This window comes from Arabidopsis lyrata (assembly GCF_000004255.2).
Source record: "Arabidopsis lyrata subsp. lyrata unplaced genomic scaffold ARALYscaffold_1, whole genome shotgun sequence".
In the NCBI taxonomy this organism is placed as follows: domain Eukaryota; kingdom Viridiplantae; phylum Streptophyta; class Magnoliopsida; order Brassicales; family Brassicaceae; genus Arabidopsis; species Arabidopsis lyrata.
The window spans coordinates 28,944,430-28,968,084 of NW_003302555.1; the positions used below are offsets into that span (position 1 = coordinate 28,944,430).

Genomic DNA, 23,655 nt, shown 5'->3' on the forward strand with positions numbered 1-23,655 from the left:
GAAGTTGATGATCTCCATAGTTTTCCAAAATTTCGATGAAACTGAAACAAATTTCGATCAAGTCAATGGTAGTGATACATCCTCATGATCGTCTCTCATACATACATGCATAAATAGACAAATAATAATATGTTAGAAACGACAAAGCTTCATAAAATTATAAATAATAACAATATAAAGAAATATGAACTAAAAACGAAATTATAGGTTTGGCGGAATGAATATTTTGATTAGTGGAATAGCATGATCTTATATATATAGTGAAGTAGACCGTGCTGGTTTAGGGTTTTCAAGAGGAATATTCTGTTTATCTTGCTTTAAATGTTTTTAATTATTTACGTTTTAAGAAAATTTTATAGTTAATTCTTTTTGTAAACTTGTCGAAGAATTATTAATACTCAAATCGTAAAGATATTTATGAGAGTATCTTTCTATTGTATATTCATTACTTTTATATATTTATTGTTACGATCTATTTTAAGTAATCTATATTTATGTCAAAGAATAAAAATTAATTTTTTGCTAAACTGATTCGAAATTGATTTTCAAATGATTATTCTTTCCAAAATCTTAACTAAAGATTTGAGCATTAAACGTTTTTAAAGTAATGATATATAGAGTAATTGGTTTCTTTAAAATCGAGATTTACGCAAGATTTTAGGAACAATAGATGAGATAAGGTATGTGATAGTAATTAGTTTAGATTGTGGAAATATTCGAAATCAATTAGAGATAAAATTTATTACGGTATGATTAATGTGGCTATTAGTTTAGGTAATATTAACAAAATTTATTCTGCGATTTATGATTGGCCAAATAAGGGATTAAAATTATTACAAACTTCCTAAAAATTTTTATCCAAGATCCGGATATAGTTAAACCCAGGTAAAACCCGGATCCAAATGAATTAATGCAAAAAAACCCTGTAAAAATGTATATGTAGATAAATAAATAATTCAGACAAACGACAAAGGTATCATAATAACCAATCTGTACTTAATTTGATTTTCTTTTGATTTATTGAAACTGCGTGGGAGATGATTACTTAAATATTTAATGTTTTATCCTCTTACACAATACATTTTCTTTTATCCTTATGTTTGTACTACCTTTTTATGTCGGCAAGATTTTCTTAACGGTTATTATAAAGAGACCAATCCACTTACTTTCTCTCGTATAACACATAGATATAGAACCACAGTAAATTCAATGTTTCATGTTACCCAATTAGTAGTTGAGTTGTGAGGCTTCTTAGGTTTGTAGAAGTAGAAACGTATGTCAATCTTTATTGTTTCTACCGTTTGTATTAGTTTTTGTGAGTAAAAAAAAATCTACCTTAAGCGTGAAAGTAAACAAAACTCTCAGCATTTTCTGTATATTCCGGTAACTCCACGCCGTCGGCGAGAATCCAAATATTTCTTTAGTTTTTTTTTTCTTTTAACGTAAACAAAAAAAAAAAACACCCCACGAGCTGAGCGTTGAAAAGTTTATTGACTCTTTTCTCTCTCAAAAATAAAAATGATTTCTTCATTAAAAAATTAGCAAAGCGAACCTAAGTATAATCTTTCACCTAAATCTCATTTCAAAGGACCAAACACAAAAAAAAAACACCTAAATCGATCTGTGAAGTCAAACACTTTCCAGTTTCCGATTTTTGAATATGGCAACACCGGAGAATCATCATGGCGATAGTTCCGATTTAGAGACTGCGGAGAAGATAATACTCCGTTGGGATTCAACAACATCTGAAGAAGCTAAAGAGAAGAATCTGATTTTCCAAAGCGGTGGTGATCGAGACGAAGTAGATCGCTACTTGAAAGCTGTCGATGAACTTCAAAGACACATCTCTTCAATCTCAATCTCCGATGAAGTCAAAGCAGCTAGCTCAACGATTCAAATCGCCATGGCTAGGCTTGAAGACGAGTTCAGAAACATCTTAATCTCACAGACTTCTACTTTCGAACCTGATTCTCTTCTTCTCGATTCATCGCTATCTTCTTCCTCTTTCGCTTCTTCTTCGCATACCGAGCTTGAAGATGATGGTAACGTCGAAGAAGAAGAGCAACAACAACTAGTGGATCTGGTTTTACCAGATGAGTCCGGTTCAGATTCCGGTTCGAGACGGTTATCGAGGAGTAGAAGGAGTAATAGCAAATCCACAAGCAGTATACGAGAGATCGATCTTGTATCGCCGGAAGCTGTTTCTGATCTGAGATCGATTGCTCAGAGAATGATCGGAGCTGGTTACTCTCGTGAATGTGTTCAGGTATACGGAAACGTGAGAAAATCCGCCATGGAAATGATTTTTAAGCAGCTAGGGATTGTGAAATTAGGGATTGGAGATGTGCAGAGGCTTGATTGGGAAGCTGTGGAAGTGAAGATTAGGAGATGGATCCGTGCTGCGAAAGTTTGCGTTAGAGTTGTTTTCGCTAGCGAGAAGAGACTCTGTGAGCAGATATTTGAAGGAACCATGGAAGAGACATGTTTCATGGAGATTGTTAAAGGCTCTGCTTTGGAGCTTTTCAATTTCCCTGAAGCTATAAGTATTAGTAGAAGATCACCTGAGAAACTATTCAAGATTCTTGATTTACATGATGCTTTAACTGATTTGTTGCCTGATATGGAAGAGATTTTCGATTCGAGTTCATCCGAATCGATTCTTGTTCAAGCTACAGAGATTCAATCAAGATTAGCTGAAGCAGCAAGAGGGATACTCACTGAGTTTGAGAATGCGGTTTTTCGTGAACCTTCGGTTGTTCCTGTCCCTGGAGGAACTATACATCCTTTGACAAGGTATGTGATGAATTACCTTAACTTGATCTCTGACTATAAGGAAACGTTGATCGATCTCATTATGACGAAACCATGTCGGGGTTTGCAATGTACCAATGATCCAAACAATCCCGATATGGATATCTCTCAGCTTGAAGGAATATCTCCGTTAGCTTTGCATATGATATGGACAATGGTGATGCTACAATTCAATCTAGAAGAGAAGTCTTTGCATTACAAAGATGAACCTTTATCTCACATCTTCGTTATGAACAATGTTCATTACATAGTTCAGAAGGTCAAAAGCTCGCCGGAGCTAATGGAGTTGATTGGAGACAAGTATTTAAGAAAGCTTACCGGGATATTTAGACAGGCAGCCACCAAGTATCAGAGAGCTACATGGGTCAGAGTGTTGAATAGCTTGAGAGATGAAGGATTACATGTGAGCGGAAGCTTCTCTTCCGGTGTATCCAAGAGTGCTTTAAGAGAGAGGTTTAAAGCTTTCAATACAATGTTTGAAGAGGTACACAGGATTCAGTCGACATGGTCGGTTCCAGATACTCAGCTTAGAGAAGAACTCAGGATATCTTTATCGGAGCATCTTATCCCGGCTTATAGATCCTTTCTTGGAAGATTCAGAGGACATATAGAGAGCGGAAGACATCCAGAAAACTACTTGAAATACTCTGTTGACAATCTTGAAACCGCTGTGTTGGATTTCTTCGAAGGATATACCACAGCTCCACATTTGAGACGGTCTCAGTGAAAGAAGGTGAAGAAGAAGATTCATAAAGCTTTCGTTTTCGGTTTACCCACATTAGAATTAACGATATATATCATTCTTTGAATTCTTTCCATTTTAATGTGGCAGTGTTCAGATTGTTCTCCAGCTTCTGGTGAATAGTCTTCACTTATTTGTACCTGTAAGCATATTTGTTGTGTGTTGTTTGTTTGTTACCAAATTTCGATACTCCATTGTTGATATAAATGTTTGATTATTTGTATTTTGTGACTTTTGGTGTACTAGTTTCTTCATAAACACATCTAAATGCAATTTGATTTTTTCTGGTTAATAGTCACAAGTTTCCTCATAATCGCAAGTTCGCAACAACACAAAAGTGTTTTAGTTAAGGGAATCAGGATCAACCAAATATTGGTTTGCTTGTTATAAACCAAACTATAGCGTAAGCCTTCGTTTCCTTCTCTTCCCAAACACATAATTTCAGAAACTTTCAGAGAATTAAAAAAAAAACATAAAAATAAGATTAAAGTATTTAATAATGGTAATATTCTACGAACCTTCTATAGTGATTATCTTCTCCAAGGCAAGCGATTTTTGATGTGTTGGTACAAAATTAGAAAAATTCACTAATCCAATCCCAAGTTTCTTGCACGCTTTAACTATTCGTACACGTGTCTTCTTCCCATATGTTCATTTTCGAAATTTCGCGATCATGGATGGGTGACTTGGTGTCTAGATAGACAGCCTGTCCATTTGTGAAGTGTCTTCAGGTTCGGACCAAAAAAAAATCAGTTCGTATTTTCAGTTTAATATACAAATCAAACAATTTAAATAATTGGATTTGATCCTTGGATAAAAACGCCAGCTCTAAAATCTATGGTACGTAATAAGAATCATATTCATATATGTATCTGTTTTTGTAGACGTAATATATTATGTTTGCAATCAAATTTTCTAAACATTTTAAAACTAACGTTTGCAGATTAACATGGCTGCTAATCAACTAAAAAATACAGTAACAGCTTAGCTGGCGATGACAAACTACTGGCATGACTGGTAATTTCCAAATAATGGCAGCGATTAATTGGTCTAAACATATGCTGACGTGGAATATTAACTAACAAATCAACATTCTCTTATTTCTCCTAGTCATTAATGTATTTACGGTCGACCCAACAAAAAAAAATGTTTTATTTACGGACGACACAAAGGATTTGTTGAAGAGTCTCTTCAAAAAACCTCCTTTAAATTCTGACGATTCTCTTTCTTGATATCTGTCTCTCCAAATCAAGAAATCTCTCCACTCGATCAAAAAGAAGAAGAAAACAAAATCTCTCTCTCGTGTCTTTCTTTTTCTTTTTGTTAAAGAATCTCTCTCGTGTCTTTTTTTCTTTTTTTGTTAAAGAATCTCTCTCGTGTCTAACAAAGCTTGCACTTTAATTTGATCAAAAGTTTAAGCAAAAAAGACAAAAAGAACATCGCTCAAATGATGAATTCTGGGTCTTGCTTGGTTTGAAGTTCTTCTTCCAGAAATTATTTATTGTTCTTCTTAGAAAATGATTTTGTTTTTCGAGCTCTTTTACGGCGAAGCTAAAGTAGCAGAGTGGGAGAAAGAGAGATAGATAGCAAACCCTTTACATACATTTACACGTGTACATATATACATACGTTACACAACAGATTCGAAGCAAAAGGTTAGTAGTGTTTTTTATACGAATCTGATTCGTCTCTGTTTTTTTTTTTAATGGCTAATTTTGATGTTTCTTTGATAACAGAGATATATATGACTGTGAATTTAATGGTGATCACCGAATCCAAGACGTCGGAGATAGAATTTGCGAGATGTGAATGTTGCCGTATGAAGGAGGAATACACGGCGGCGTATATAGAGAGCGTACGGTGTCTATACGCCGGAATATTTATCTGTGGTCTCTGTTCCGAGGCTGTGAAGTACGAGATTTTCCGTTGGGGGAAAAAGAAGAGACAAATCAGCATCGACGAGGCTTTAGCGATTCATATGAAGTTCTGCGGCGAGTTTATTGCTTCTCCCTCTCCGACCGTTGATTTCATATCGGTGGTCGGAGATATTTTCAGGAGAAGATTAATTCTGAATTTGCCAAGGGTCGTGACGTCAGCAGAGCTGTTGCCGCCGACAGTTGACGGTGGAGAGGTTTGTGCTACGGCGGTGATTGGTGGGGCTGGGACTGGGAGCTGTTTACCTGCTTTGCCCGGTGGTGCGTAGATCGGAATATTCTATTTACGGCGAGGTATCTGACAGAGAAGAAGAAAGTGTCCGCGATAGTGCTCTTCTGTAAATAAATGAAGAGAGTTATTAAAAAAGAAAAATCTGGAATTTTAGGGTAATTGGTTTGATTGTATATACTGTACTTGTTTTGTTTCAATGTTAAATGTTGATATGAGTGTTAATTAATTAATGAAAAAATTTTGGTGTGTCAAATATGTTTTTTTTGTGGGTCTTAACTTTATGATTGCACCATACGCATATTGGTAAATAAGACAAAGATTACTAGACCAACGACTTAATCTATAGTAACATGTGTTGTTTTGAACTATTTTTTTTTGCTTTCTAAGAGATACTATTGTTTTACAATTTCAATGTATATTTTTTTTAACGGAAATATATAACTTACTCTAACTTAAAACTAATTATGTTAAATAGTCAACCTTTTCTGTTTCTTTTTTAACAGTCAACCTTTTGTTGTACAACTATGATAGAACATTTTAAGTATTTTTCTTTGCAAATAAAAACATTTAAATTATTTTTCTAATTTGTGTGATACATGTCAAAACGATTGTATTAAAAATATATATTATAATTAATTTTTTTTGTTAAAATATTATAATTATAATATTTTATATATATATTATAATTATATATATTATAATTAATTTTTTCATTTCCTTGTTTATATACTTAGATTTGTGTGAAGGTTATGAATAATAAAAAAGAACAGACTAGAAAGATCAAAGTCGTAATAATTGTTTCCTAATTATTGTTATCATTATTCGTTTAGATAATGTATTTCTTGATGATTAAGTGGATTCTTAACAATCTTGCATGTGCGAGTGCCGAATGGACTAATGATAAGATTGTGATTTAGTGGGACCTTTTTGCTAATATGGTCTTAGTCTTTTTCAGTAATCATTAAATCGATATCGTAAAAATTAGAAGAAGATTTTCTATCTAGGTTCCACTAATTTAGCCGACTTCCACGAAATAAACGTTCGCATCACCATAAACGAACGAATAATGCTTCGTAATATGCTTATTAATATCCAAAGGATGGTTTTCTTGTGTCTTACGTATACTTGGATTTGTTACTAAGTTGACAAAAGAGTAATAATGGCTCCGACTGGTAACCATTAAAAGAACAAAAAAAAATTGAATAAAAAAATAATGCTGAATGGAACAAACAATTTTTGAGTAATGAAAAGGAAAAGATGCAGAGAATGAATAAAATGTACTATTATGATTTATGATGAATGGTAACCAAACAATAAAAATATCTTTATAGATATATTAAATAGTAAATAAATCAAATTTCAATGAAAAAATACTAAATATTTTTTATATTTAATTTGAAACTAAAATTTGTGAACTAAATTTATATATATATCATTTTAAGTAATAATATTTAATAGAGAAATTGCACTAAATAACCTAAAAAAAAACAAATTAAATATCTAACCTCTAACCCCCTATTCACTCTCTTTCTCTTCCTATCTCTCTCTACCCTTCTTTCTAAAAAACTAATTTTTCTTTTTTTGGGTTATTCACCTAAATCACCCTATTTAATATTAACATAAAATAAAATTGAAAGAGTAATTTAAAATATATTATTCTTTTACAATATAAAAAATTTTAAATTTATTTTATTATTTATATAATTTTCAAATGAAGACTTAAGAGTAATTCAGCATAAAATTCTTATCAAAAATATTTTTTCTGTTAATATATTGTGAAGATATGAAAATTACTATATAATAAAATACAAATATTATTTTTTATTTTAAAATAAAAAAACGAATTTTAATATTTGTTCCTTTTTTGTTCCATATCAATTTTGGAGAGAAACATTTTTGTTCTAGTGTTTCTTTTTTGGTGAGGAATGTAGAAAAATGGTGTGGAAAAAATATTACTTGTAAATGGTAAAAATATTGAGGAACAAAGAGAAATATCACATTTCTTCTCATTTTTTTTCCTAAATTATGGTTACCAATTGAAGCCAATATATTTTTATTACTTGGGTATATATTTTTAGCAAACCGTTATTTGTATCGATTTTTTTTTTTTTCATCATTTGTATCGATATCTAATTTATTATCTATCTACTCAGCATCTGCATCTTTAAAAAATATGACTGATGCTAAATTGATAACATCAGGAAACGATTTATGTTACAGTTAGACGTATGATTAGTCCGATTTATCTTTAAATTAATTATCAGAATATAATAATTATTTATTATTATTATTATTAAAAGCGTAATCATCTTTGAACGTTAAAGTCCAAGGCTGCGAAGCCCATACAATACAAGCATTGAACCAACATAACATTAACCGGTAAATCTTTGAGAATCTAACCGAAGTTAATTCCTTGCGCTAGAGGTAACTCGTTCCCATAGTTGATCGTACTGCCAAAAGATAAACCGATTTAATGAATCAGAAATCAGAAACTTAAACCGGAAATTATGAAAAAGAAAAGAGAAAAAACTTAAGAATGTTACCAAGTGGACCGACGCATGTACTGTTTCCATGAGTCGCTTCCAGCTTCACGACCACCACCAGTCGCTTTCTCGCCTCCAAAGGCTCCACCAATCTCAGCTCCATTCGTCGGTATGTTCACATTCACAATGCCACAATCACTTCCCAGTGGTCTAGTAAAACCATCACAGTGAAATTAGTTTCATTAGATTAACCGGAAAATTTGAGAATTTATGGTTTTCGTAGCACTTACCCGATCCACCTGAAGATGTTTTCGGGGTTACGAGTGAATATCGAGCTGCTTAGACCTTGAGGAACCGAGTTGTTTATCGCAACAGCTTCTTCAAATGACTGTCCAGAAGAAAATTAACTTTGTTAAGGCCTATTTCTGAAGAAAATAGATGATTTAAGAGAGTGCTACTATTACCTTAAACTTTAGAACATATAAAACCGGACCAAATAGCTCTTCTTTAACGACAGCAGCATCTGCTGATATCTCGATTATTGTTGGCTCCACAAAGTTTCCTTCACCTTCGACTGCTTTACCGCCCGTTAGTATTTTACCGCCCTGCAAATACAAGAGGGGTTTTAAGTGACAGTTGAAAAGGTTAAAACTTTTTTAGCGGCTCTTGATTATGCAGCAAAGCAAAGAAAGTGAGGGACGTGCCTGGGATTTGATGACTTCAATTCCTTTCTCAAAGTTCCTTTTTGATTCAGGAGTATGCAATGGTCCTAACAATGTCCCTTTCTCAAGAGGATTACCGATTTTGACTTGTTTGTATGAAGTAAGCAGTTGCTCGAGTACTTTGTCATAGACACTCTCATGCAAAAGCTTCAAATACAAGAACAACATTTAGAGTATTGAGCAAAAGGAATAGTAGTAGCAACAAGCTATAAGGGGATTAGATTTTGTTACCAGCCTACGGCAAGTTGTGCAACGTTGACCAGCAGTTCCAACCGCAGCAAATAGAACAGATCGAGCCGCTAACTGTATGTCAGCGTCGTCCATGACTATGATTGCATTATTTCCACTCAGTTCAAGTAAAGTTTTGCCAGATCTCGCATTCACTGTTTGTTGTACCATCAAGCCCACCTATGCATAATCCAAATATTCAAACAGAAGACAATGAGCGACGAATAAGCTCAGTGTGTTTGGTTGGGTGGTGGATTATAGTAAAAGTAAGTACCCTGGAGCTTCCAGTAAAGGATACTAAGGGAATGCGTGTGTCTTTCGCTATTGCTTCACCAATTTCAGCACCACCACACATGGCCGTAAAAATGGCACCAGGTAAATTGTTCTTCTCTAAAACTTCAGCTACTAGCTTGGTCATTGCAATAGTGATCAACGGTGTAGTTGGAGCACCTTTCCTGTGGAATCACATGTATTACTATTAAGTATTAACTACACTAATCAAACCAATAGAAATTTTTATTGTCAAGACTAATGTCATGTCACTATTATGCAATATGATTTTTTTTTTTGTTAATAGCAATGTGGCACTAAGGATACGTTTATGCAACATTGAGGATCAATGGACATAGACAGCAACTAGAAACAGTATATATTGTTAATTCAGCTTCTTGTAGTAATTTTAACCTCTCAGGAGCTACTAGGTACTCAAAGCTTAATTCAGAGTCAAAGTCGTTATTTACCAGACTACACAGTTTCCACAGACCAGTGCAATACAAGCATTCCAACCTGCAATACCACAAAATTGTCCATAAATGCAGGGAAAAGAAAGCGGAAACACAAAGTTTTCCATATCACATTATAAGTTAAAAAAACTTCTCAATTGGCTAAATCATAGTGTGGCAAATTTAGGTGCCACAATAAGAGTAGGTTCAGCAAACTCTATTGTGTCCACTTTCATGTGAGAATTAAATAATGAATTTGCAGAGCTACGAAGAAGCATGGCAGACTTTAATGAGCAATATCGTGTTATATCGTTTCTCTGTTTTGTGAGGCGTGCTCATAAAGATTTGAAATTAGACAGAAGACTTACCAAGAACTGCACAGGGAAAATTAAACGCTGTGATAACACCAACAATGCCAAGAGGATTCCACATCTGCGTTACAATGTTCAAGCCGAATGTTAATCATCTCTTAAGAAATGCATCCACAAAAATCCGACAAAACAAACTTGCAATTCACCTCCAACATCATGTGGTTAGGGCCTGCAACGAAATAAATGATATGAGTCTAGAGAAAAGTCTTTAAATAAGATAGGAGACGAAACGAAGGAAAAAAGCATCTCCAAATCCAAGTGCCTTTTAAGGAGATATTTGAGAAAGATATAACAAATCTAGGAGGATAAATGCTATATAAGGAACTCACGTTCGGAAGGTATAACGGATCCATTGAGTTGCCGGCTCAAACCAACAGCAAAATCACACATGTCAATTACTTCCTGCAAAGTTTTGCAGAGTAATATTTGTAAAATGCGTCACAAAGATCTAAATGTATGAATGAAAAAGAAACAAAGCAATGCAGAGTAAAGAGACCTACCTGGACTTCTCCGATGCCTTCAGCAAGGATCTTTCCCATTTCAAGTGAAAGAAGACGACCAAGATAGTCAAGTTTGGATCTTAGTGCATCTCCAATCTGTCTCACAATATCGCCTCTCTTAGGAGCCGTAACCTGCATCCATATTTTGGCTGCTTCCTCGCAGGCTTTCAAACCTTGCTCGTAATCTTCTAGAGAAGCTTCCACAACTTGAGCAATTGGCTGCATCAGTCCCCAAAAAAAAAGTGATTATTGAGCACAACAACAACATCATCGAAACATTATCAATCCAGATTGGAAAGTATTTCATCAACAAGAACATGAATCACATCTCTTAATTTTGATCTCCAGAAGCATTCACTATCGATTCTCTTCTCCAATTATAAGAAGAAAGCGAGAACCTGATTGTTAGCCGGATTGAAAGTGGAAACAAGAGGTCCGTTTGCTTGCCATTTGCCAGCAACGTAAGATCCCAAGTTGTGAGAGGTCAAGCCAATCTCACTCAGAAACTCGTACTCATTGTTCGCTGAACCCATCTCTGCCAACAAAAAACCAGAGAAATTGATGATAAGAAAGCCAGAGAAAATCCAGAACTGAAAGATCAAAGAGAAATCACCTAAATGTGGATCGTATCGAAGAAATGAGCTTCTGATCACGGAATCTTAAAAAGGAGTGAGAGAGAGAGACGTGTACGTCTTTTGGTAAAAAAGCTGAAACAACAACAACAAAAACAACGATTGATTTACTATTGGATTGATGAAGACGAAAGCTGAGCTGCTGTGTCCATCCTTAGCCATTATTTTTGGCTTCACTCCAATAAAATAATTATGGTTTTGTGTCACGTGTCCCATGCTGAGTTGCTGTACCAGGCCTGCCTCATCTGGCCCGGCCCATTAAACGAATCAACTTTCGGTTTACGGGTCAAACAAATAAACCCACCCGCGAATTCACCCGACGCAACCGATCTTTTTCCTATCGATTTTGCGTCAGGAGAAATCGCTTCCCTGATCGATCGTTGGATTTAAATCTCACTAGCCCCTTTAGGGACAATCAATTTTTGGAAAACCTTTTTTTATTCTCACTATCCCTTTTCCTTTCCAATTTTTTCATAAACCAACTTTACCCTTTATCCTTTAATTTTACATTTAATTTAATTCCAACACATTCTTTATTCAACCAATCAAAAACTTTCTCTCTCTTCTCTCATTAAAATACAAACCTACCAAATATCTCTCTTTTACGACATTAAACCCCACGAGACTTTCTTCTTCTTTGTAGCTCCGACGTTCTTCAGCAGCTTCGACGTTCTTCAGCGGCTCCGACGTTGCAGCTCCAACTCCGACATTGCAGCTCCGACGTTCGTGTTCTTCTTCTTCTTCTCCATCCACCATTGAAGCTCATCATTAAAGCTTACGATTTTGCATCTCCAAAGACATATCTCTTCTCTTCTTCTTCTTCTATTCCCACCATACTGTAAGGTAAGTATACTCGTTTTCTTAGTGTATTATGATTAAGTTGAATTTGTAGCTTGAATAGGGTTATTTGTTGACATATTTTAGGATTGCAGATTTGGGACAACCGAAACCACTGGGTACAACTAAGTAGAATATTTACGGAAACCCTAAGTTTGGTACAACCGAGACAAATGTGTACAACTATGTTGATAGTCTGCTACAAAAATTATGAAATTATAGGCCGTTTTTTCTCTCTTTCTTTTTCAGGGACAATGAAAAGGAATTCAGTCATACGCTTTTCTTATGACAGATACTATACAAGTATCGGAGAAGATGTACATTGGATTTCTAATGGAGAAGATGAAGAAGTGTATTCTTTTCTTATGAATAAATCGAAAGGGGAAGTATCATATGTTAAGATGGTTGAGAAGATTTGCAAGAAGAAAAAGGTAGATGAGGCTACGACAAAGCTGAGAGTTAGTTACTTTCCCTTCACATCCGGTTCCCCATAATAGTCAATGGGTTAATTTAAGAAACAATGTTGTTTGTATTGGTTTTGTTTGTGAAACTTATATGTTCTGTATTGTACAACTAAGTTTTAGTAAGTATAACTATGGTTGATTTCTTTCTCGTATCTGTGCAAATTTTGTCAGTCTTGGTACAACTAAATACCACAGGTACAACTAAGATCTAATGTCTTAGCCAATTTTCAAAATTTTATATAATATGAAAATTTAAAACCAAATTAACAAAACGTAAAGAAGGCATACACGCTGGTAATGAAACTACACAACAAGTTTTTGACAAAAAAATTCATATTTTTAATAAATACTGAAATTCTTACTCAAAATCCCACATTCATACACTAACAACCTTATTGTTTCATGGTTACTTTGTAGATTTGAAGTAAAATTTTATAAATTTTTGAAATACTTGTATTTTGATAAATATAAATGCACAGATACAAAGTAATGATATTTTTATGAGGCAATGCCATCGGTTCCACCAACAAAAATTAAATTAGAATTGATAACAACTAGATTCACTAAAATCTCTATATTGTACAACTATGCGCAAAAATGTGCAACCGGGTACAACTGTACAACTATGGACAAATCTCTGCTATTATTTAATAATTTTTTTCAAAATAACGGCGCCAAATATGCCATTTGTCAGAACTTTTTAGATATTTAGATATTTTCAGATATTTCACTGTTTTTTTTGTTTTTTTTCCAAAACCTTTACAAACCTACATATTTGTTAGATTTTTTGATTAATTTAGATTTTTATTTTTTAGTTCAAAACTCTTAGATTATATTCAATACATAGATTCATACATAAAAATAATAATTCAGATTAAAAGATTCATACATAATTATATTTAGATCCAAAGATTTATACATAATCAAAAAACATAAACCCAGAAACATAGTTGTACCTAATCATTCCAGTTGTACCTAAACACTTAGATTTATACATCAACATCAGAGACCAGAAAACAAGCAGAACTCATCATCAGAGACCAAAACAGGAGCCAAACTCTTCTCTTGCTCCTTCTCCTTCTCCTTCTCCTTCTAGAACAAGGTGGTTCACTTCTAGAACTAGAAGCTAAACAAGCAATCCAAACACAAACTCACATAATCTCATTATCTATCTACATAATTATAAGAGATACAGTTTGGGTTTTCAACAAATTTCAAATCAGAAACACATTTAAACATATTTTGAATATATCTAAAGTAATTCAAATCTGAAAATGGAGAGAAATTCAAATCGAAAATTGGGACAAAGTGAATTTTAGAGGAGTAGAGAGAGGCTTTGCTCTATACCAATTTTCGCCCCAAACAACGACCAAACTTCTTTGTAGCAAATCGATAACCTTCAGACCAACAATCTTCACTAACCCACAGCGATAAACGGAAACCGGACCAAAACAAACGGGAGAATCGAAGAAAAGAGGTTGGGCTACGGTGAAATGACCTAATTTCTTCACAGCAGAACGAGAACCTTCAGATAACAATAATGGAAACTTGATGGAAACTTCGACCGAAACAAACAGGGGAATCGAAGGAAAAGAGCTACGGTGAGCTACAGAGAGCTACAGTGAAATTGTTTTTTGGGTTTTGTGAATTGTGAAATAGGAATGTTTTCCTAAGAACACAAAATCGAAAACCCTAGAAAAGTGAATTTTAGAGGAGTAGAGAGAGGCGAGAGATCAACGTCGATTCGTTACTTTTTTTTTAGAGAAAAGGGAAAAAAATTTTAGGATTAGGGATTTGATTTTGGGACTTTGCTATTTTGAGATTTTTGGGGTTAAATGATCCAAAATCCGATCCAACATATGTGGATCTAGATCCAAATTGAGGTTGAGTCAGTAAATAAATCGAAAACCGAAGTTTTATTTGTCTTTTACTATTTTTCAGAATTAAAATAATTAATTTAACACTAGTTTTTTATTTCGGGGGCTAACTAGAGAATGTTTTGAGCAGAGGGGGCCGATGAGAATTTTATCCTCGATCGTTGAGCCTTTGAACATAAGAATCCAGAATTTTTCAAAAGTTCTCACTTTGCATGAAACCTTCAAAAGTTCTCATAGTTGAATGATCTATGATGATAGAATAAAATTCAGCTTTAGGAATAAGAACACTGTGAATTTCCTAATCAGACAGAGTGAACCCTTTGTTAAAGAATCTGTCTTTTCGTTGATGCTAGCCAGTGGCAGAGGATTGGAGGTCAATTCAATATTGGAATTAGCCAGTTTTCTGTAATTCGTCGGCATGTCAGTGAAATTAGTTCTGGTAATAACAGCTTCAGTGTGATACTTGAGTATTGTGCTCTTCTGGGTAACTGGATTACATGAACACAGAGGTTATCTTATAATGGGAATCAGCAAAACTGAGATCAGTTTGCGGAGATTACTTTCAGCTGCACCTAATCAGCAAAATCAGTCTAAGCTTATACATGTATGTCTTTTGGATTTTCATTTATAAACTATTATATTTGTGCTTATTATAACCTCTGATGCTAATGGTAATTTTGATGTTGTAGTATGTTGCTACTTTGAGGGAACAATTAGAACAACTCTCTGAAGAGAAGATCCCTCAAGGGCTTCCCAGGTTACTTACTCTCTCATTGTTTCAGCACTGCAATTTAAATCTTTAACAGATAAGTGAGTTGAAATCAATGCTTTGTTTACAAGATTTCTGCTTTTTTTTGGTATTTGAATGTTGAAAAGAGCTTCATCTCTTTATAGGATCAAGGGTTTAGAGATTCGAATTGAATTACTTGGTATTATACTCAGTTCCAACTTGGCCATAGACTAGAATAATTTTTTTTTTGAAATTTGCTCAATTGTTGTGACAGATTAGGGTGTCACTATTTGATGCTACCAAAGTAGCCAAGTATCCAGTTTTTCCAATCTTGATTTTATTTAATGCGCTTATCTGCTCCTGTGATCTCTTGACCAGAGTTACAAAGGCTAAGGTGAATGAGTACTATGAGAAGATTGAAGCTGTTGCTTCAAGAATAGCTGCTCAAGTGGTAAGTCATCTGAACTTGAAAGAGATTGTTCTGTTGGATTATAAAACATTTAGGCATTTGGTCTGAGGAATTGTTTAAAGTTTGCTTTTTTATTGCCCCATGAGTTTAGTTTCAGGCATGCATGTTTTGGTTTGTTCCTGTGTAGAACTATTTTAGTTGCAATTTCAAGGTTTGCTTCTGTAACTAATACCAAGTTATTGGTTTTTGCCAAATATACAGACTGACACAGAGTTATCTTATGAAATTTTTGCAAAGGATTCGACCAGCGATAGTTCTCCCAAAATAGAAGACGATACACAAAGCCCCACTTCTCCACAGCTGAGAAGAAGAATCGTGTAAGTGCAATACTTGATTCACATGCTTCTCAACTTGTAAATTTTTCCTTTATTTCTTAGCAACTTCCTTGATTGAGGTAGGCCTGCAAGTTCCAAGGAGCAAAGCTATGACGCTGATCCCTCAAAACCAATAAAACTAGACACCGCAGCTCAAGTGCGCATTGACAAGCAGAGGTAGATATTCATAGATCACTGAGAAAAAACTAGGATCTCATTTGCTCTAAGCACTTTTCTTATATAAACAAAATTATCGCCAAGAGTATAAAGTTGTATGCTTTTGAATTCGAGTTGAATTTGATACTTCATGTCACATTGGTGAATCATTTGATGACAGAAAGCTTCAAGAGGATCTAACCGATGAAATGGTGGTACTTGCGAGACAACTCAAGGAGAGAAGTCAAATGATAAGCCAATCTGTGCAAAATACAGAAAAGGTGAGATGCTATCATTTTCTTTACAAAACACATGTACTTACTATTATCATCAACAATGGGATAAGAGAAGAATCTATATCGGTTCATATATTGTTTCTACTAGCTTCATTGTTCTTTAACATTTTTCTGTTTTTTCTTTATTGTTGATTTATTAACAGATACTTGACTCTACAGAGGAAACCATTGAGCAAAGCTTGGCAAGCACCGGACACGCAGCCGTAAGAGCCACAAAGATATATATTCAGAAAGCTCAAAAACAAGTTGCTTCCAGACTTCCAGTGGCTCTTGATCTTCGCCATGACCTGTGTGTTCATAATGGTTGTCCTGTTGATCCGAGTCACATAGAAAATGGTTCCTAGTGTAAACCAAATTAGTGAAATTTAAAGAACATTACACTCTCCTTATCATACAATTTGTTAAGCCACATCTCACCCTTGGCGTTTAACTTTTAACGCAAAACAAAAAAAAAAAAAAAAAAACTTTACCGTTTGACTTTGGTTTAAACAACGAGTCAACATTTGGTTTCCGGGTCAAATAAAGCCCACCCAATCCAATTAGGATGCTAATTAAGCAAGTTATGATTCCGACACAAGTGTGATTATTTCTCACAGATCGAAGAAAACGGTTTTGCTGATCAGAGATCACGTCGATTCATATCGGTGAGCATCTGAAACCCTTTGATTCAGTCTCGTCTGATAGAAGAAACCAGAATCCTAGGGTTTCAGAAATTCTCACGTTGCTTGAAACCCTAGGCCCCTTTCCTGTTTCAGCTAAATTACGCATGGCGGCTAAATCATTGTGTTTATAGAATTCAAGTCTTCAGATTTCGAGAATGAGAGCTGTGAATTTTCTATATAGCTCGAGTAATCCCAAATTTCGGGGGATTTTTAATGGGCTTTGTGCAATAGTCCTATTCATCTTCTTCTTTGATCAGAGCGATATACTCAGGAACCCTTTGTTAAAGAATCTGTCTTTCGTTGATTCTAGCGGCAGAGGATTGGTTTCTCCAGGTCAATTCAGTAATGGGTTTAGCCAGTTTACTGTAATTCGTCGACATTTGAGTGGTTCTTTTGGTAATAGCAGCTTGAGTGGTGATACTACTGTATCTTGCTCTGGGTTACATGAACACAGAGGTTATGTTGATCAATGCGAGTTCTTGATATCGAATCCGATTTGTTCTCCAGATGGGTTCTTTGATTACCTCAAGTACTTTTACTGCTCCTGCAGAGATTTTAAGATCTTGGGTTATTTAGTGTTAGGGGTTTGGCTTGTTGCTTTGTTTTATCTTTTGGGTAATACTGCTGCTGATTACTTTTGTTGTTCGTTGGAGAAGCTTTCTAAGCTTTTGAGGTTGCCTCCAACTGTTGCTGGTGTTACTTTGCTTCCACTTGGTAATGGAGCTCCTGATGTGTTTGCGAGTATAGCTGCTTTTGTTGGTTCAGATAAAGGGGAAGTGGGTCTTAACAGCGTCTTGGGTGGTGCGGTGTTTGTAACTTGTGTTGTTGTTGGGATTGTTTCGCTTTGTGTTGCGGATAAAGAAGTTAAGATCGATAAGAAATGTTTCATCAGAGACTTGAGTTTCTTCCTTTTCACATTGGCGGCTTTGATGGTGATTTTGATGGTCGGTAAGGTGACTGTTCGTATCGCCATTGCGTTTGTCTCGATCTATGTCCTTTATGCTTCTCTCGTGGCTGCGAATGAGATTTTGAGGAAACATTCAAGGAGGTTGAAGCTTGATTCTATTACGCCTTTGCTCCCAATGCAGGGAAGTGTCTTCTCCCCAAGTGTTGAAGAGGATATTCCTATGTACAGCCCGTTGCTAGAACTTGAGACCGAGGAAGGTCCACCTCGGCTACATGATTCTCTACCACAGTGGATGTGGGCTACAAATGTAGCCATCTATTCAAACCATTTCGCAAAAGCCAATGTACATGATGAAGAAAGACCTCCATGGGGATGGACCGAAGATGGTGCAGAAGTCGAGAGCTCGTTATGTTCTAAATTCACATCTTTGCTTGAAACTCCACTGACTGTTCCTAGACGGTTGACAATCCCGTTGATTGAGGAAGATAGCTGGTCAAAGACGTATGCTGTGGCTAGTGTCTCGTTGGCTCCTGTCCTACTTTCCTTTCTTTGGAGCAGCCAAGATGATACGAGTCTTCAAGCTCGGATTGTAGCCTATTTTATCGGAATTGCGATTGGATCTACTCTTGGTTATCTCGCGTACAAAAACACAGAGTCCGATCGTCCGCCTCAAAGATACTTAATCCCTTGGGTACTCGGTGGATTCATCATGAGCATCGTATGGTTCTACATGATTGCAAACGAACTTGTTGCACTTTTGGTTACATTTGGTGGAATCTACGGAATCAACCCGTCGATACTCGGTCTAACCGTACTTGCTTGGGGAAACTCAATGGGTGATTTAGTGTCGAACATCGCATTGTCGATGAACGGTGGAGATGGGGTACAAATCGCATTATCGGGTTGCTACGCAGGTCCAATGTTTAACACGCTTGTTGGGTTAGGTATGTCGATGTTTCTTGGTGCTTGGTCGAAGAGTCCAGAGACATACATGATCCCTGAGGACAATAGCTTGTTCTACACTCTAGGGTTTCTAATATTCGGATTGATTTGGTCTCTTGTGATGCTCCCACGCAACGAAATGCGACCGAACAAAGTGATGGGAATTGGTCTGATTGCACTGTATCTGATATTCGTCACTTTCAGGCTCAGCTCAGCCATGGGATTCGTACCTTGGGCTTCTTAAAACGCCATTGTTGCCAGCTTTGGTATCAGTTTATTGTATACTACTATACATGTTGTTAGAGATAGCCACTGGTTCTGAAGTAAATGTTGTTTGTAGTTTGTACTATGTTGATGCAAGTGATAATGAATCTGAGCCGTTGAATCTAGGTCGTTGTGGTAGATCTCGATCGTAGATTGGGACAAATGGATAATGTATTCGAAAATGGAGACTAATGGGCCTTGTTAAATGGGCCAAGTCTTAATAAACTCAATAATGTTGCCCCACTTGTTTCGTTTTCTTCCACTTGTACATCGTCGTCACATGGTAGGTAGTGAGATATTCATATTCGTATCGAAAAATTAATTGTTTATCTGATTTTCAATTTTCATGTTACGTAACACACTAACACAGAAACATACTTTTTTAGTTTTTTTTTTTCTTAAAATAATTTATAAAGTGTTGAAGAAAACAAATTATATCAAGATTTGTTTCTCGAATAGACGAGTTTAACCAATAACCAATTATATTATCATACACTTTGTCTTTGTGTATATAAACTAATAAATATTTGGACATTGTTATCCTTTTATTTTAGCAGCAACGAATTGTATTGGATATATCATGTACTCTCAATCCACACAGAAAATAACAAGAAGTTAATGACAAAAGAAAGAAGGACAAGAAGTCAAATATATCATTTTCTTGGTGAATAGTTTCCGAATTACACTATTATATAGCAGCATCCTGTAATTGATTCTCTCGCATTTAAGTGAATAGAGAACAAAATGGGTCCAAAGAGTAATGTAAGTATTTGTCGTCGTGGAGACCAAGGCGTAAGGTTAGTCATTCATGTAGTAGAGTAGAGACTTGTCTACTTATATATGCATTTGTATATTTCTCTCTTGCGCATGAAGTAAACGTATTATGTCATAGCTTATGTCACTTGACCCTCTTAGAAGTAGTATATAATATTTAACAATTTTGAATTGATATATACCATATATATCATAATCTCGTAACATTATATAAGTACTAATATATAATAGTGTTTGAATATGCTCAACTCAGGACAAGACATCTAAGAACATGTTATATCTTATTGCTCTGTTCTCGCAAAATGACAACTCTGACACTCATATGAGTTGTGTTTAATTATTTTTGGGTTTATATATATGCTTTTTTGTTGTTTTTACTGACCAGTTTAACGTTGGATTTATATATATGTGCATAACAATTAAATTATATGTGAAATATATATATCACCAGATCTAAAAACATTAGTATATATATATATATATGGTCGATACTCATGTTAAACAAATAGAGGATCGCTTGTTTATGAAAAGAAAACAGAGAATTTAGTATATGTAATTTTATTTTTATATTCACAAAAAAAAATCATTCTTTGGATTTAAAGTTGTATTCGAACTTCAAGTTTTATATGATAATGATATATTACCATGTTTTGTGGACCACAATATAATATATATCCAATTAATAAACATTAAGTTGAAGACAAACTCAGCGACTCATCTTCACTCAATCATTGAAATTTCCTGTTATCACAGAATTGTAATAAAACATACCAAAATAAGAAGACATGTGAGTGTTAAAAAATTACAGAAATTGTTTTATGATTCAAAAAGGGAAGACATGAAAACAAGTTCATGCTCTCTACATAACTAAATCGTCTTTCCTTTGCAATATTATTGGAAACAAACCAAGACATAAATGTGCTGCCCATTTCTAATCAAATTAATATATACCTCTCAATTTCTCCCTATCTTCCTTTATTTATTTTTTTCAAGTATAATCTAACAAATTTTGTACTCCGAAAGAATACATACATATGAGACTGATGTGTGGTCCAGTTGAGTTTTATGACAAAAATGTCGTGACATATAGGCCATATCCCTTAAATCAAAATTGCATATACTAACAAGAACTAATTAAAATGTATTATATCAATTTACAACCATAAAATAGTACTGATGACAAAAAAAAAAAAAAAACCATAAAATAGTACTAACTTACGAAAAATATCACATGTCACATGAAAGGTCACTGACCCCAAAACTAAAATGTATACACAATTTTATATACATGTATATGTGTGTATATATTAGTTTCTCAATATGCCTCTCTAAAACATAACGAATCTCTCTTTCTCTCTCTCTCTCTCTTTTTTTGTCAAAAATTTACTATCCAAATGGATCCACGCATCGCCGCAACACCCTTATTCCGGTGGTCTAGGACTAGGAGTCGCCGGAAGATTCATCTCCGTCGTCGTAAGTGGCAGGTGGTACGTCTTGGCGGGAAGAACAATGCGGTGTCACGTGGCGGATTCTCATTAAAGAAGATGGTAAGGAAGATGAAGCTGAGATGGTTGAAGCTACACTACGTGAGACTTGTGAAGAAGATCAAAGGGTTTTATCTTAATTTAGTTAAGGAGTTCGTAGACGCAGGAGCTGAGCTTGAAGCGATTCAGCAGCGAATGGCGGTTGAAGCGGCTGCGTTTGCGGTTCCCGGTTTAGGTCTCTCTTTCTCTTCTTTTTCAGTCCATGACCGAGCACGGTATTTTCTTGTATAGCCAAACATTATATTCATTGTACCTTTGTATTATTTTTGCTGTTGTATTTTATAACTATTTTATTTTGATTTCTTATTTTTTCGAATCATCCCTGGAAAATGAGACTGTTATCAGTATATGGTTATATATTTTACTATGTACGATTTGTTAGATCTATACATATTAAACAAAATAACATTTCATAAACTGTAAATGACCTGTATGTATGCAAAAATAATAATAATCTTATGTTAGAAAATCTGCAATTCAGTATAAGTCTTTCTCCCTCTATTACAAAGTATTTTCGACTCACTCTGGTGAAAATAAAACTGTTTTTGTTATAACCTAATAATTAAAGTTTTATTTTTCTAAATGATGAAGATTTACTAATTTTCGTTATTCTAACCAACAAAACTAATTTTTTATTATCTACAATAAGTGATATATATATCATACATCAGATCAAGCGAACAAGTTAACACCAATAGTGAGAGATTTTTACATATAAAGCACTACTACTTTGATAAAGATAAGAGAATAAGTAAAGAAATGATTTTTTTTTCTTTTTTTCTGCAACAAGGTTTTTCATTTTACAAAATTAAATTACAAAGACTTTTATGAGTGTATGGGGCTTGGTGTAACGTGATTGATCATGGAATGAGATGAGATAGTTATCTTGTATTTTAAGTGATTGAGTTAAGGTGGCATGACTTGCTGGAAATGCAATCATCAGACTATGAATTATTATTTGATATTCAGATCTTATATTGATACTGTACTCTGATCTTACATGACAAACTCGTCGCTTCCCCATAAAAAAATAAAATTCGAATATTTAAACACTTATTTGGACTTTGGGCGATTGCTTTAGATTCGAGAATCTCTATGCTTACATATTACTAGTATATATACCACCACCAACTTGAATTAATTCTCAGTTTTCCACATTTGAATGACTGTATATATGTATCCGATAGGATTCAGTTATTCACGTACAGTTACAAAGTTATTATGTAAAACATCTCAATTTCTCATATATACTATTTAATCATGCATTTTAATATAATTTAATTATTTAGTTATTTTTTTGATTATATGAATTTTTTGATAATGTTGTATAGTACATAACAGATGGGGTTTTAGCATGTTTTCAACCGAGAAATGTATCTCTTTTTATCTCATACCTTTCTATTACCTTTGATTATTTAAATTCTAAGAAATCCAGTGAAAATCACCGTGAAAGTACTCTAAGAAATAGAATCGTAATAAGTTGAATCCCCTTTTCACGGTTTCTTTGCCTTTTGTTCTGATCTCGAGGAGCCCAAATAAAACTGATCTTCTCAAACTTCTCTAATTTTTCGTATACGTTAGTCTAATGCATGGAGTTGGCAAATGGATTTGGTTGTCATCATATCCAAGAGCATACCTATCTATATTTTGGTTATTAGTTTTGGTTTCGATCCATTTGGTTAGCTCATAATGCGGGTTCCAAACCACGAGCCTAGTGTTGTCCCTTAGTGACACATAACAATAAGCCTCGTAGTAAAAGATGCTAGTTATCAATACTTATCAAGATTATTCTTTCTTCCCTATTCTCTTAGTCGATAGATCAATGTTTTTGGCGTGGATCATTACAAGGAGATTGACTTGAAGTTTAACTCAATATAGAGAAGAAAAAGATAAAAACTCAAGCTTTCATTATTTCAACTTAGAGAAAACCCTAATACAAGCTCTGGTTTTTATATAGGAACAGAGAGAACAATCTAGAACTTGATGACCTGTCAGGTGACAGCTCTCTACACAAGATCCGATAAGGATGCGAATCTATTTGA

General features: G+C 34.6%; 6 protein-coding genes across 6 annotated transcripts; 5 read left to right on the forward strand and 1 right to left on the reverse strand.

The window, feature by feature from the left end:
- The first annotated feature begins 1,406 nt into the window (after nt 1-1,406).
- Nucleotides 1,407-3,845, forward strand: LOC9330539 (exocyst complex component EXO70A1). Its single transcript, XM_021012789.1, has one exon. The coding sequence runs from the start codon at nt 1,661-1,663 to the stop codon at nt 3,536-3,538; it is 1,878 nt and encodes a 625-aa protein (XP_020868448.1). The 5' UTR covers nt 1,407-1,660; the 3' UTR covers nt 3,539-3,845.
- A 229-nt stretch (nt 3,846-4,074) lies between these two features.
- LOC9327850 lies at nt 4,075-5,972 on the forward strand. The gene is made up of 2 exons (XM_002891742.2): nt 4,075-5,208; nt 5,290-5,972. Exon 2 carries the CDS (start codon nt 5,298-5,300, stop codon nt 5,754-5,756), a length of 459 nt encoding a protein of 152 aa, XP_002891788.1. The 5' UTR covers nt 4,075-5,208; nt 5,290-5,297; the 3' UTR covers nt 5,757-5,972.
- Nucleotides 5,973-7,976: 2,004 nt separating this feature from the next.
- Nucleotides 7,977-11,591, reverse strand: LOC9327851 (aldehyde dehydrogenase family 7 member B4). The gene is made up of 14 exons (XM_021011030.1): nt 11,359-11,591; nt 11,144-11,280; nt 10,746-10,964; nt 10,575-10,647; nt 10,392-10,414; nt 10,243-10,306; nt 9,893-9,938; nt 9,427-9,607; nt 9,156-9,332; nt 8,907-9,071; nt 8,667-8,807; nt 8,493-8,590; nt 8,263-8,412; nt 7,977-8,169 (listed from the first exon to the last, which is right to left on the reverse strand). Exons 2-14 carry the CDS (start codon nt 11,276-11,278, stop codon nt 8,115-8,117), a joined length of 1,527 nt encoding a protein of 508 aa, XP_020866689.1. The 5' UTR covers nt 11,279-11,280; nt 11,359-11,591; the 3' UTR covers nt 7,977-8,114.
- A 3,123-nt stretch (nt 11,592-14,714) lies between these two features.
- LOC9330540 lies at nt 14,715-16,936 on the forward strand. The gene is given in 9 exon segments (XM_002891743.2): nt 14,715-15,159; nt 15,245-15,312; nt 15,664-15,736; nt 15,956-16,071; nt 16,153-16,245; nt 16,406-16,505; nt 16,664-16,738; nt 16,741-16,770; nt 16,773-16,936. Coding segments are annotated over 9 exon segments (717 nt in total). The 5' UTR covers nt 14,715-15,075; the 3' UTR covers nt 16,851-16,936.
- Nucleotides 16,937-17,015: 79 nt separating this feature from the next.
- LOC9327852 (cation/calcium exchanger 4) lies at nt 17,016-19,420 on the forward strand. Its single transcript, XM_021011029.1, has one exon. It carries the CDS (start codon nt 17,338-17,340, stop codon nt 19,273-19,275), a length of 1,938 nt encoding a protein of 645 aa, XP_020866688.1. The 5' UTR covers nt 17,016-17,337; the 3' UTR covers nt 19,276-19,420.
- Nucleotides 19,421-21,290: 1,870 nt separating this feature from the next.
- Nucleotides 21,291-21,994, forward strand: LOC9327853. The gene has a single exon (XM_002891745.2). It carries the CDS (start codon nt 21,464-21,466, stop codon nt 21,842-21,844), a length of 381 nt encoding a protein of 126 aa, XP_002891791.1. The 5' UTR covers nt 21,291-21,463; the 3' UTR covers nt 21,845-21,994.
- The last annotated feature ends 1,661 nt before the right edge of the window (nt 21,995-23,655 follow it).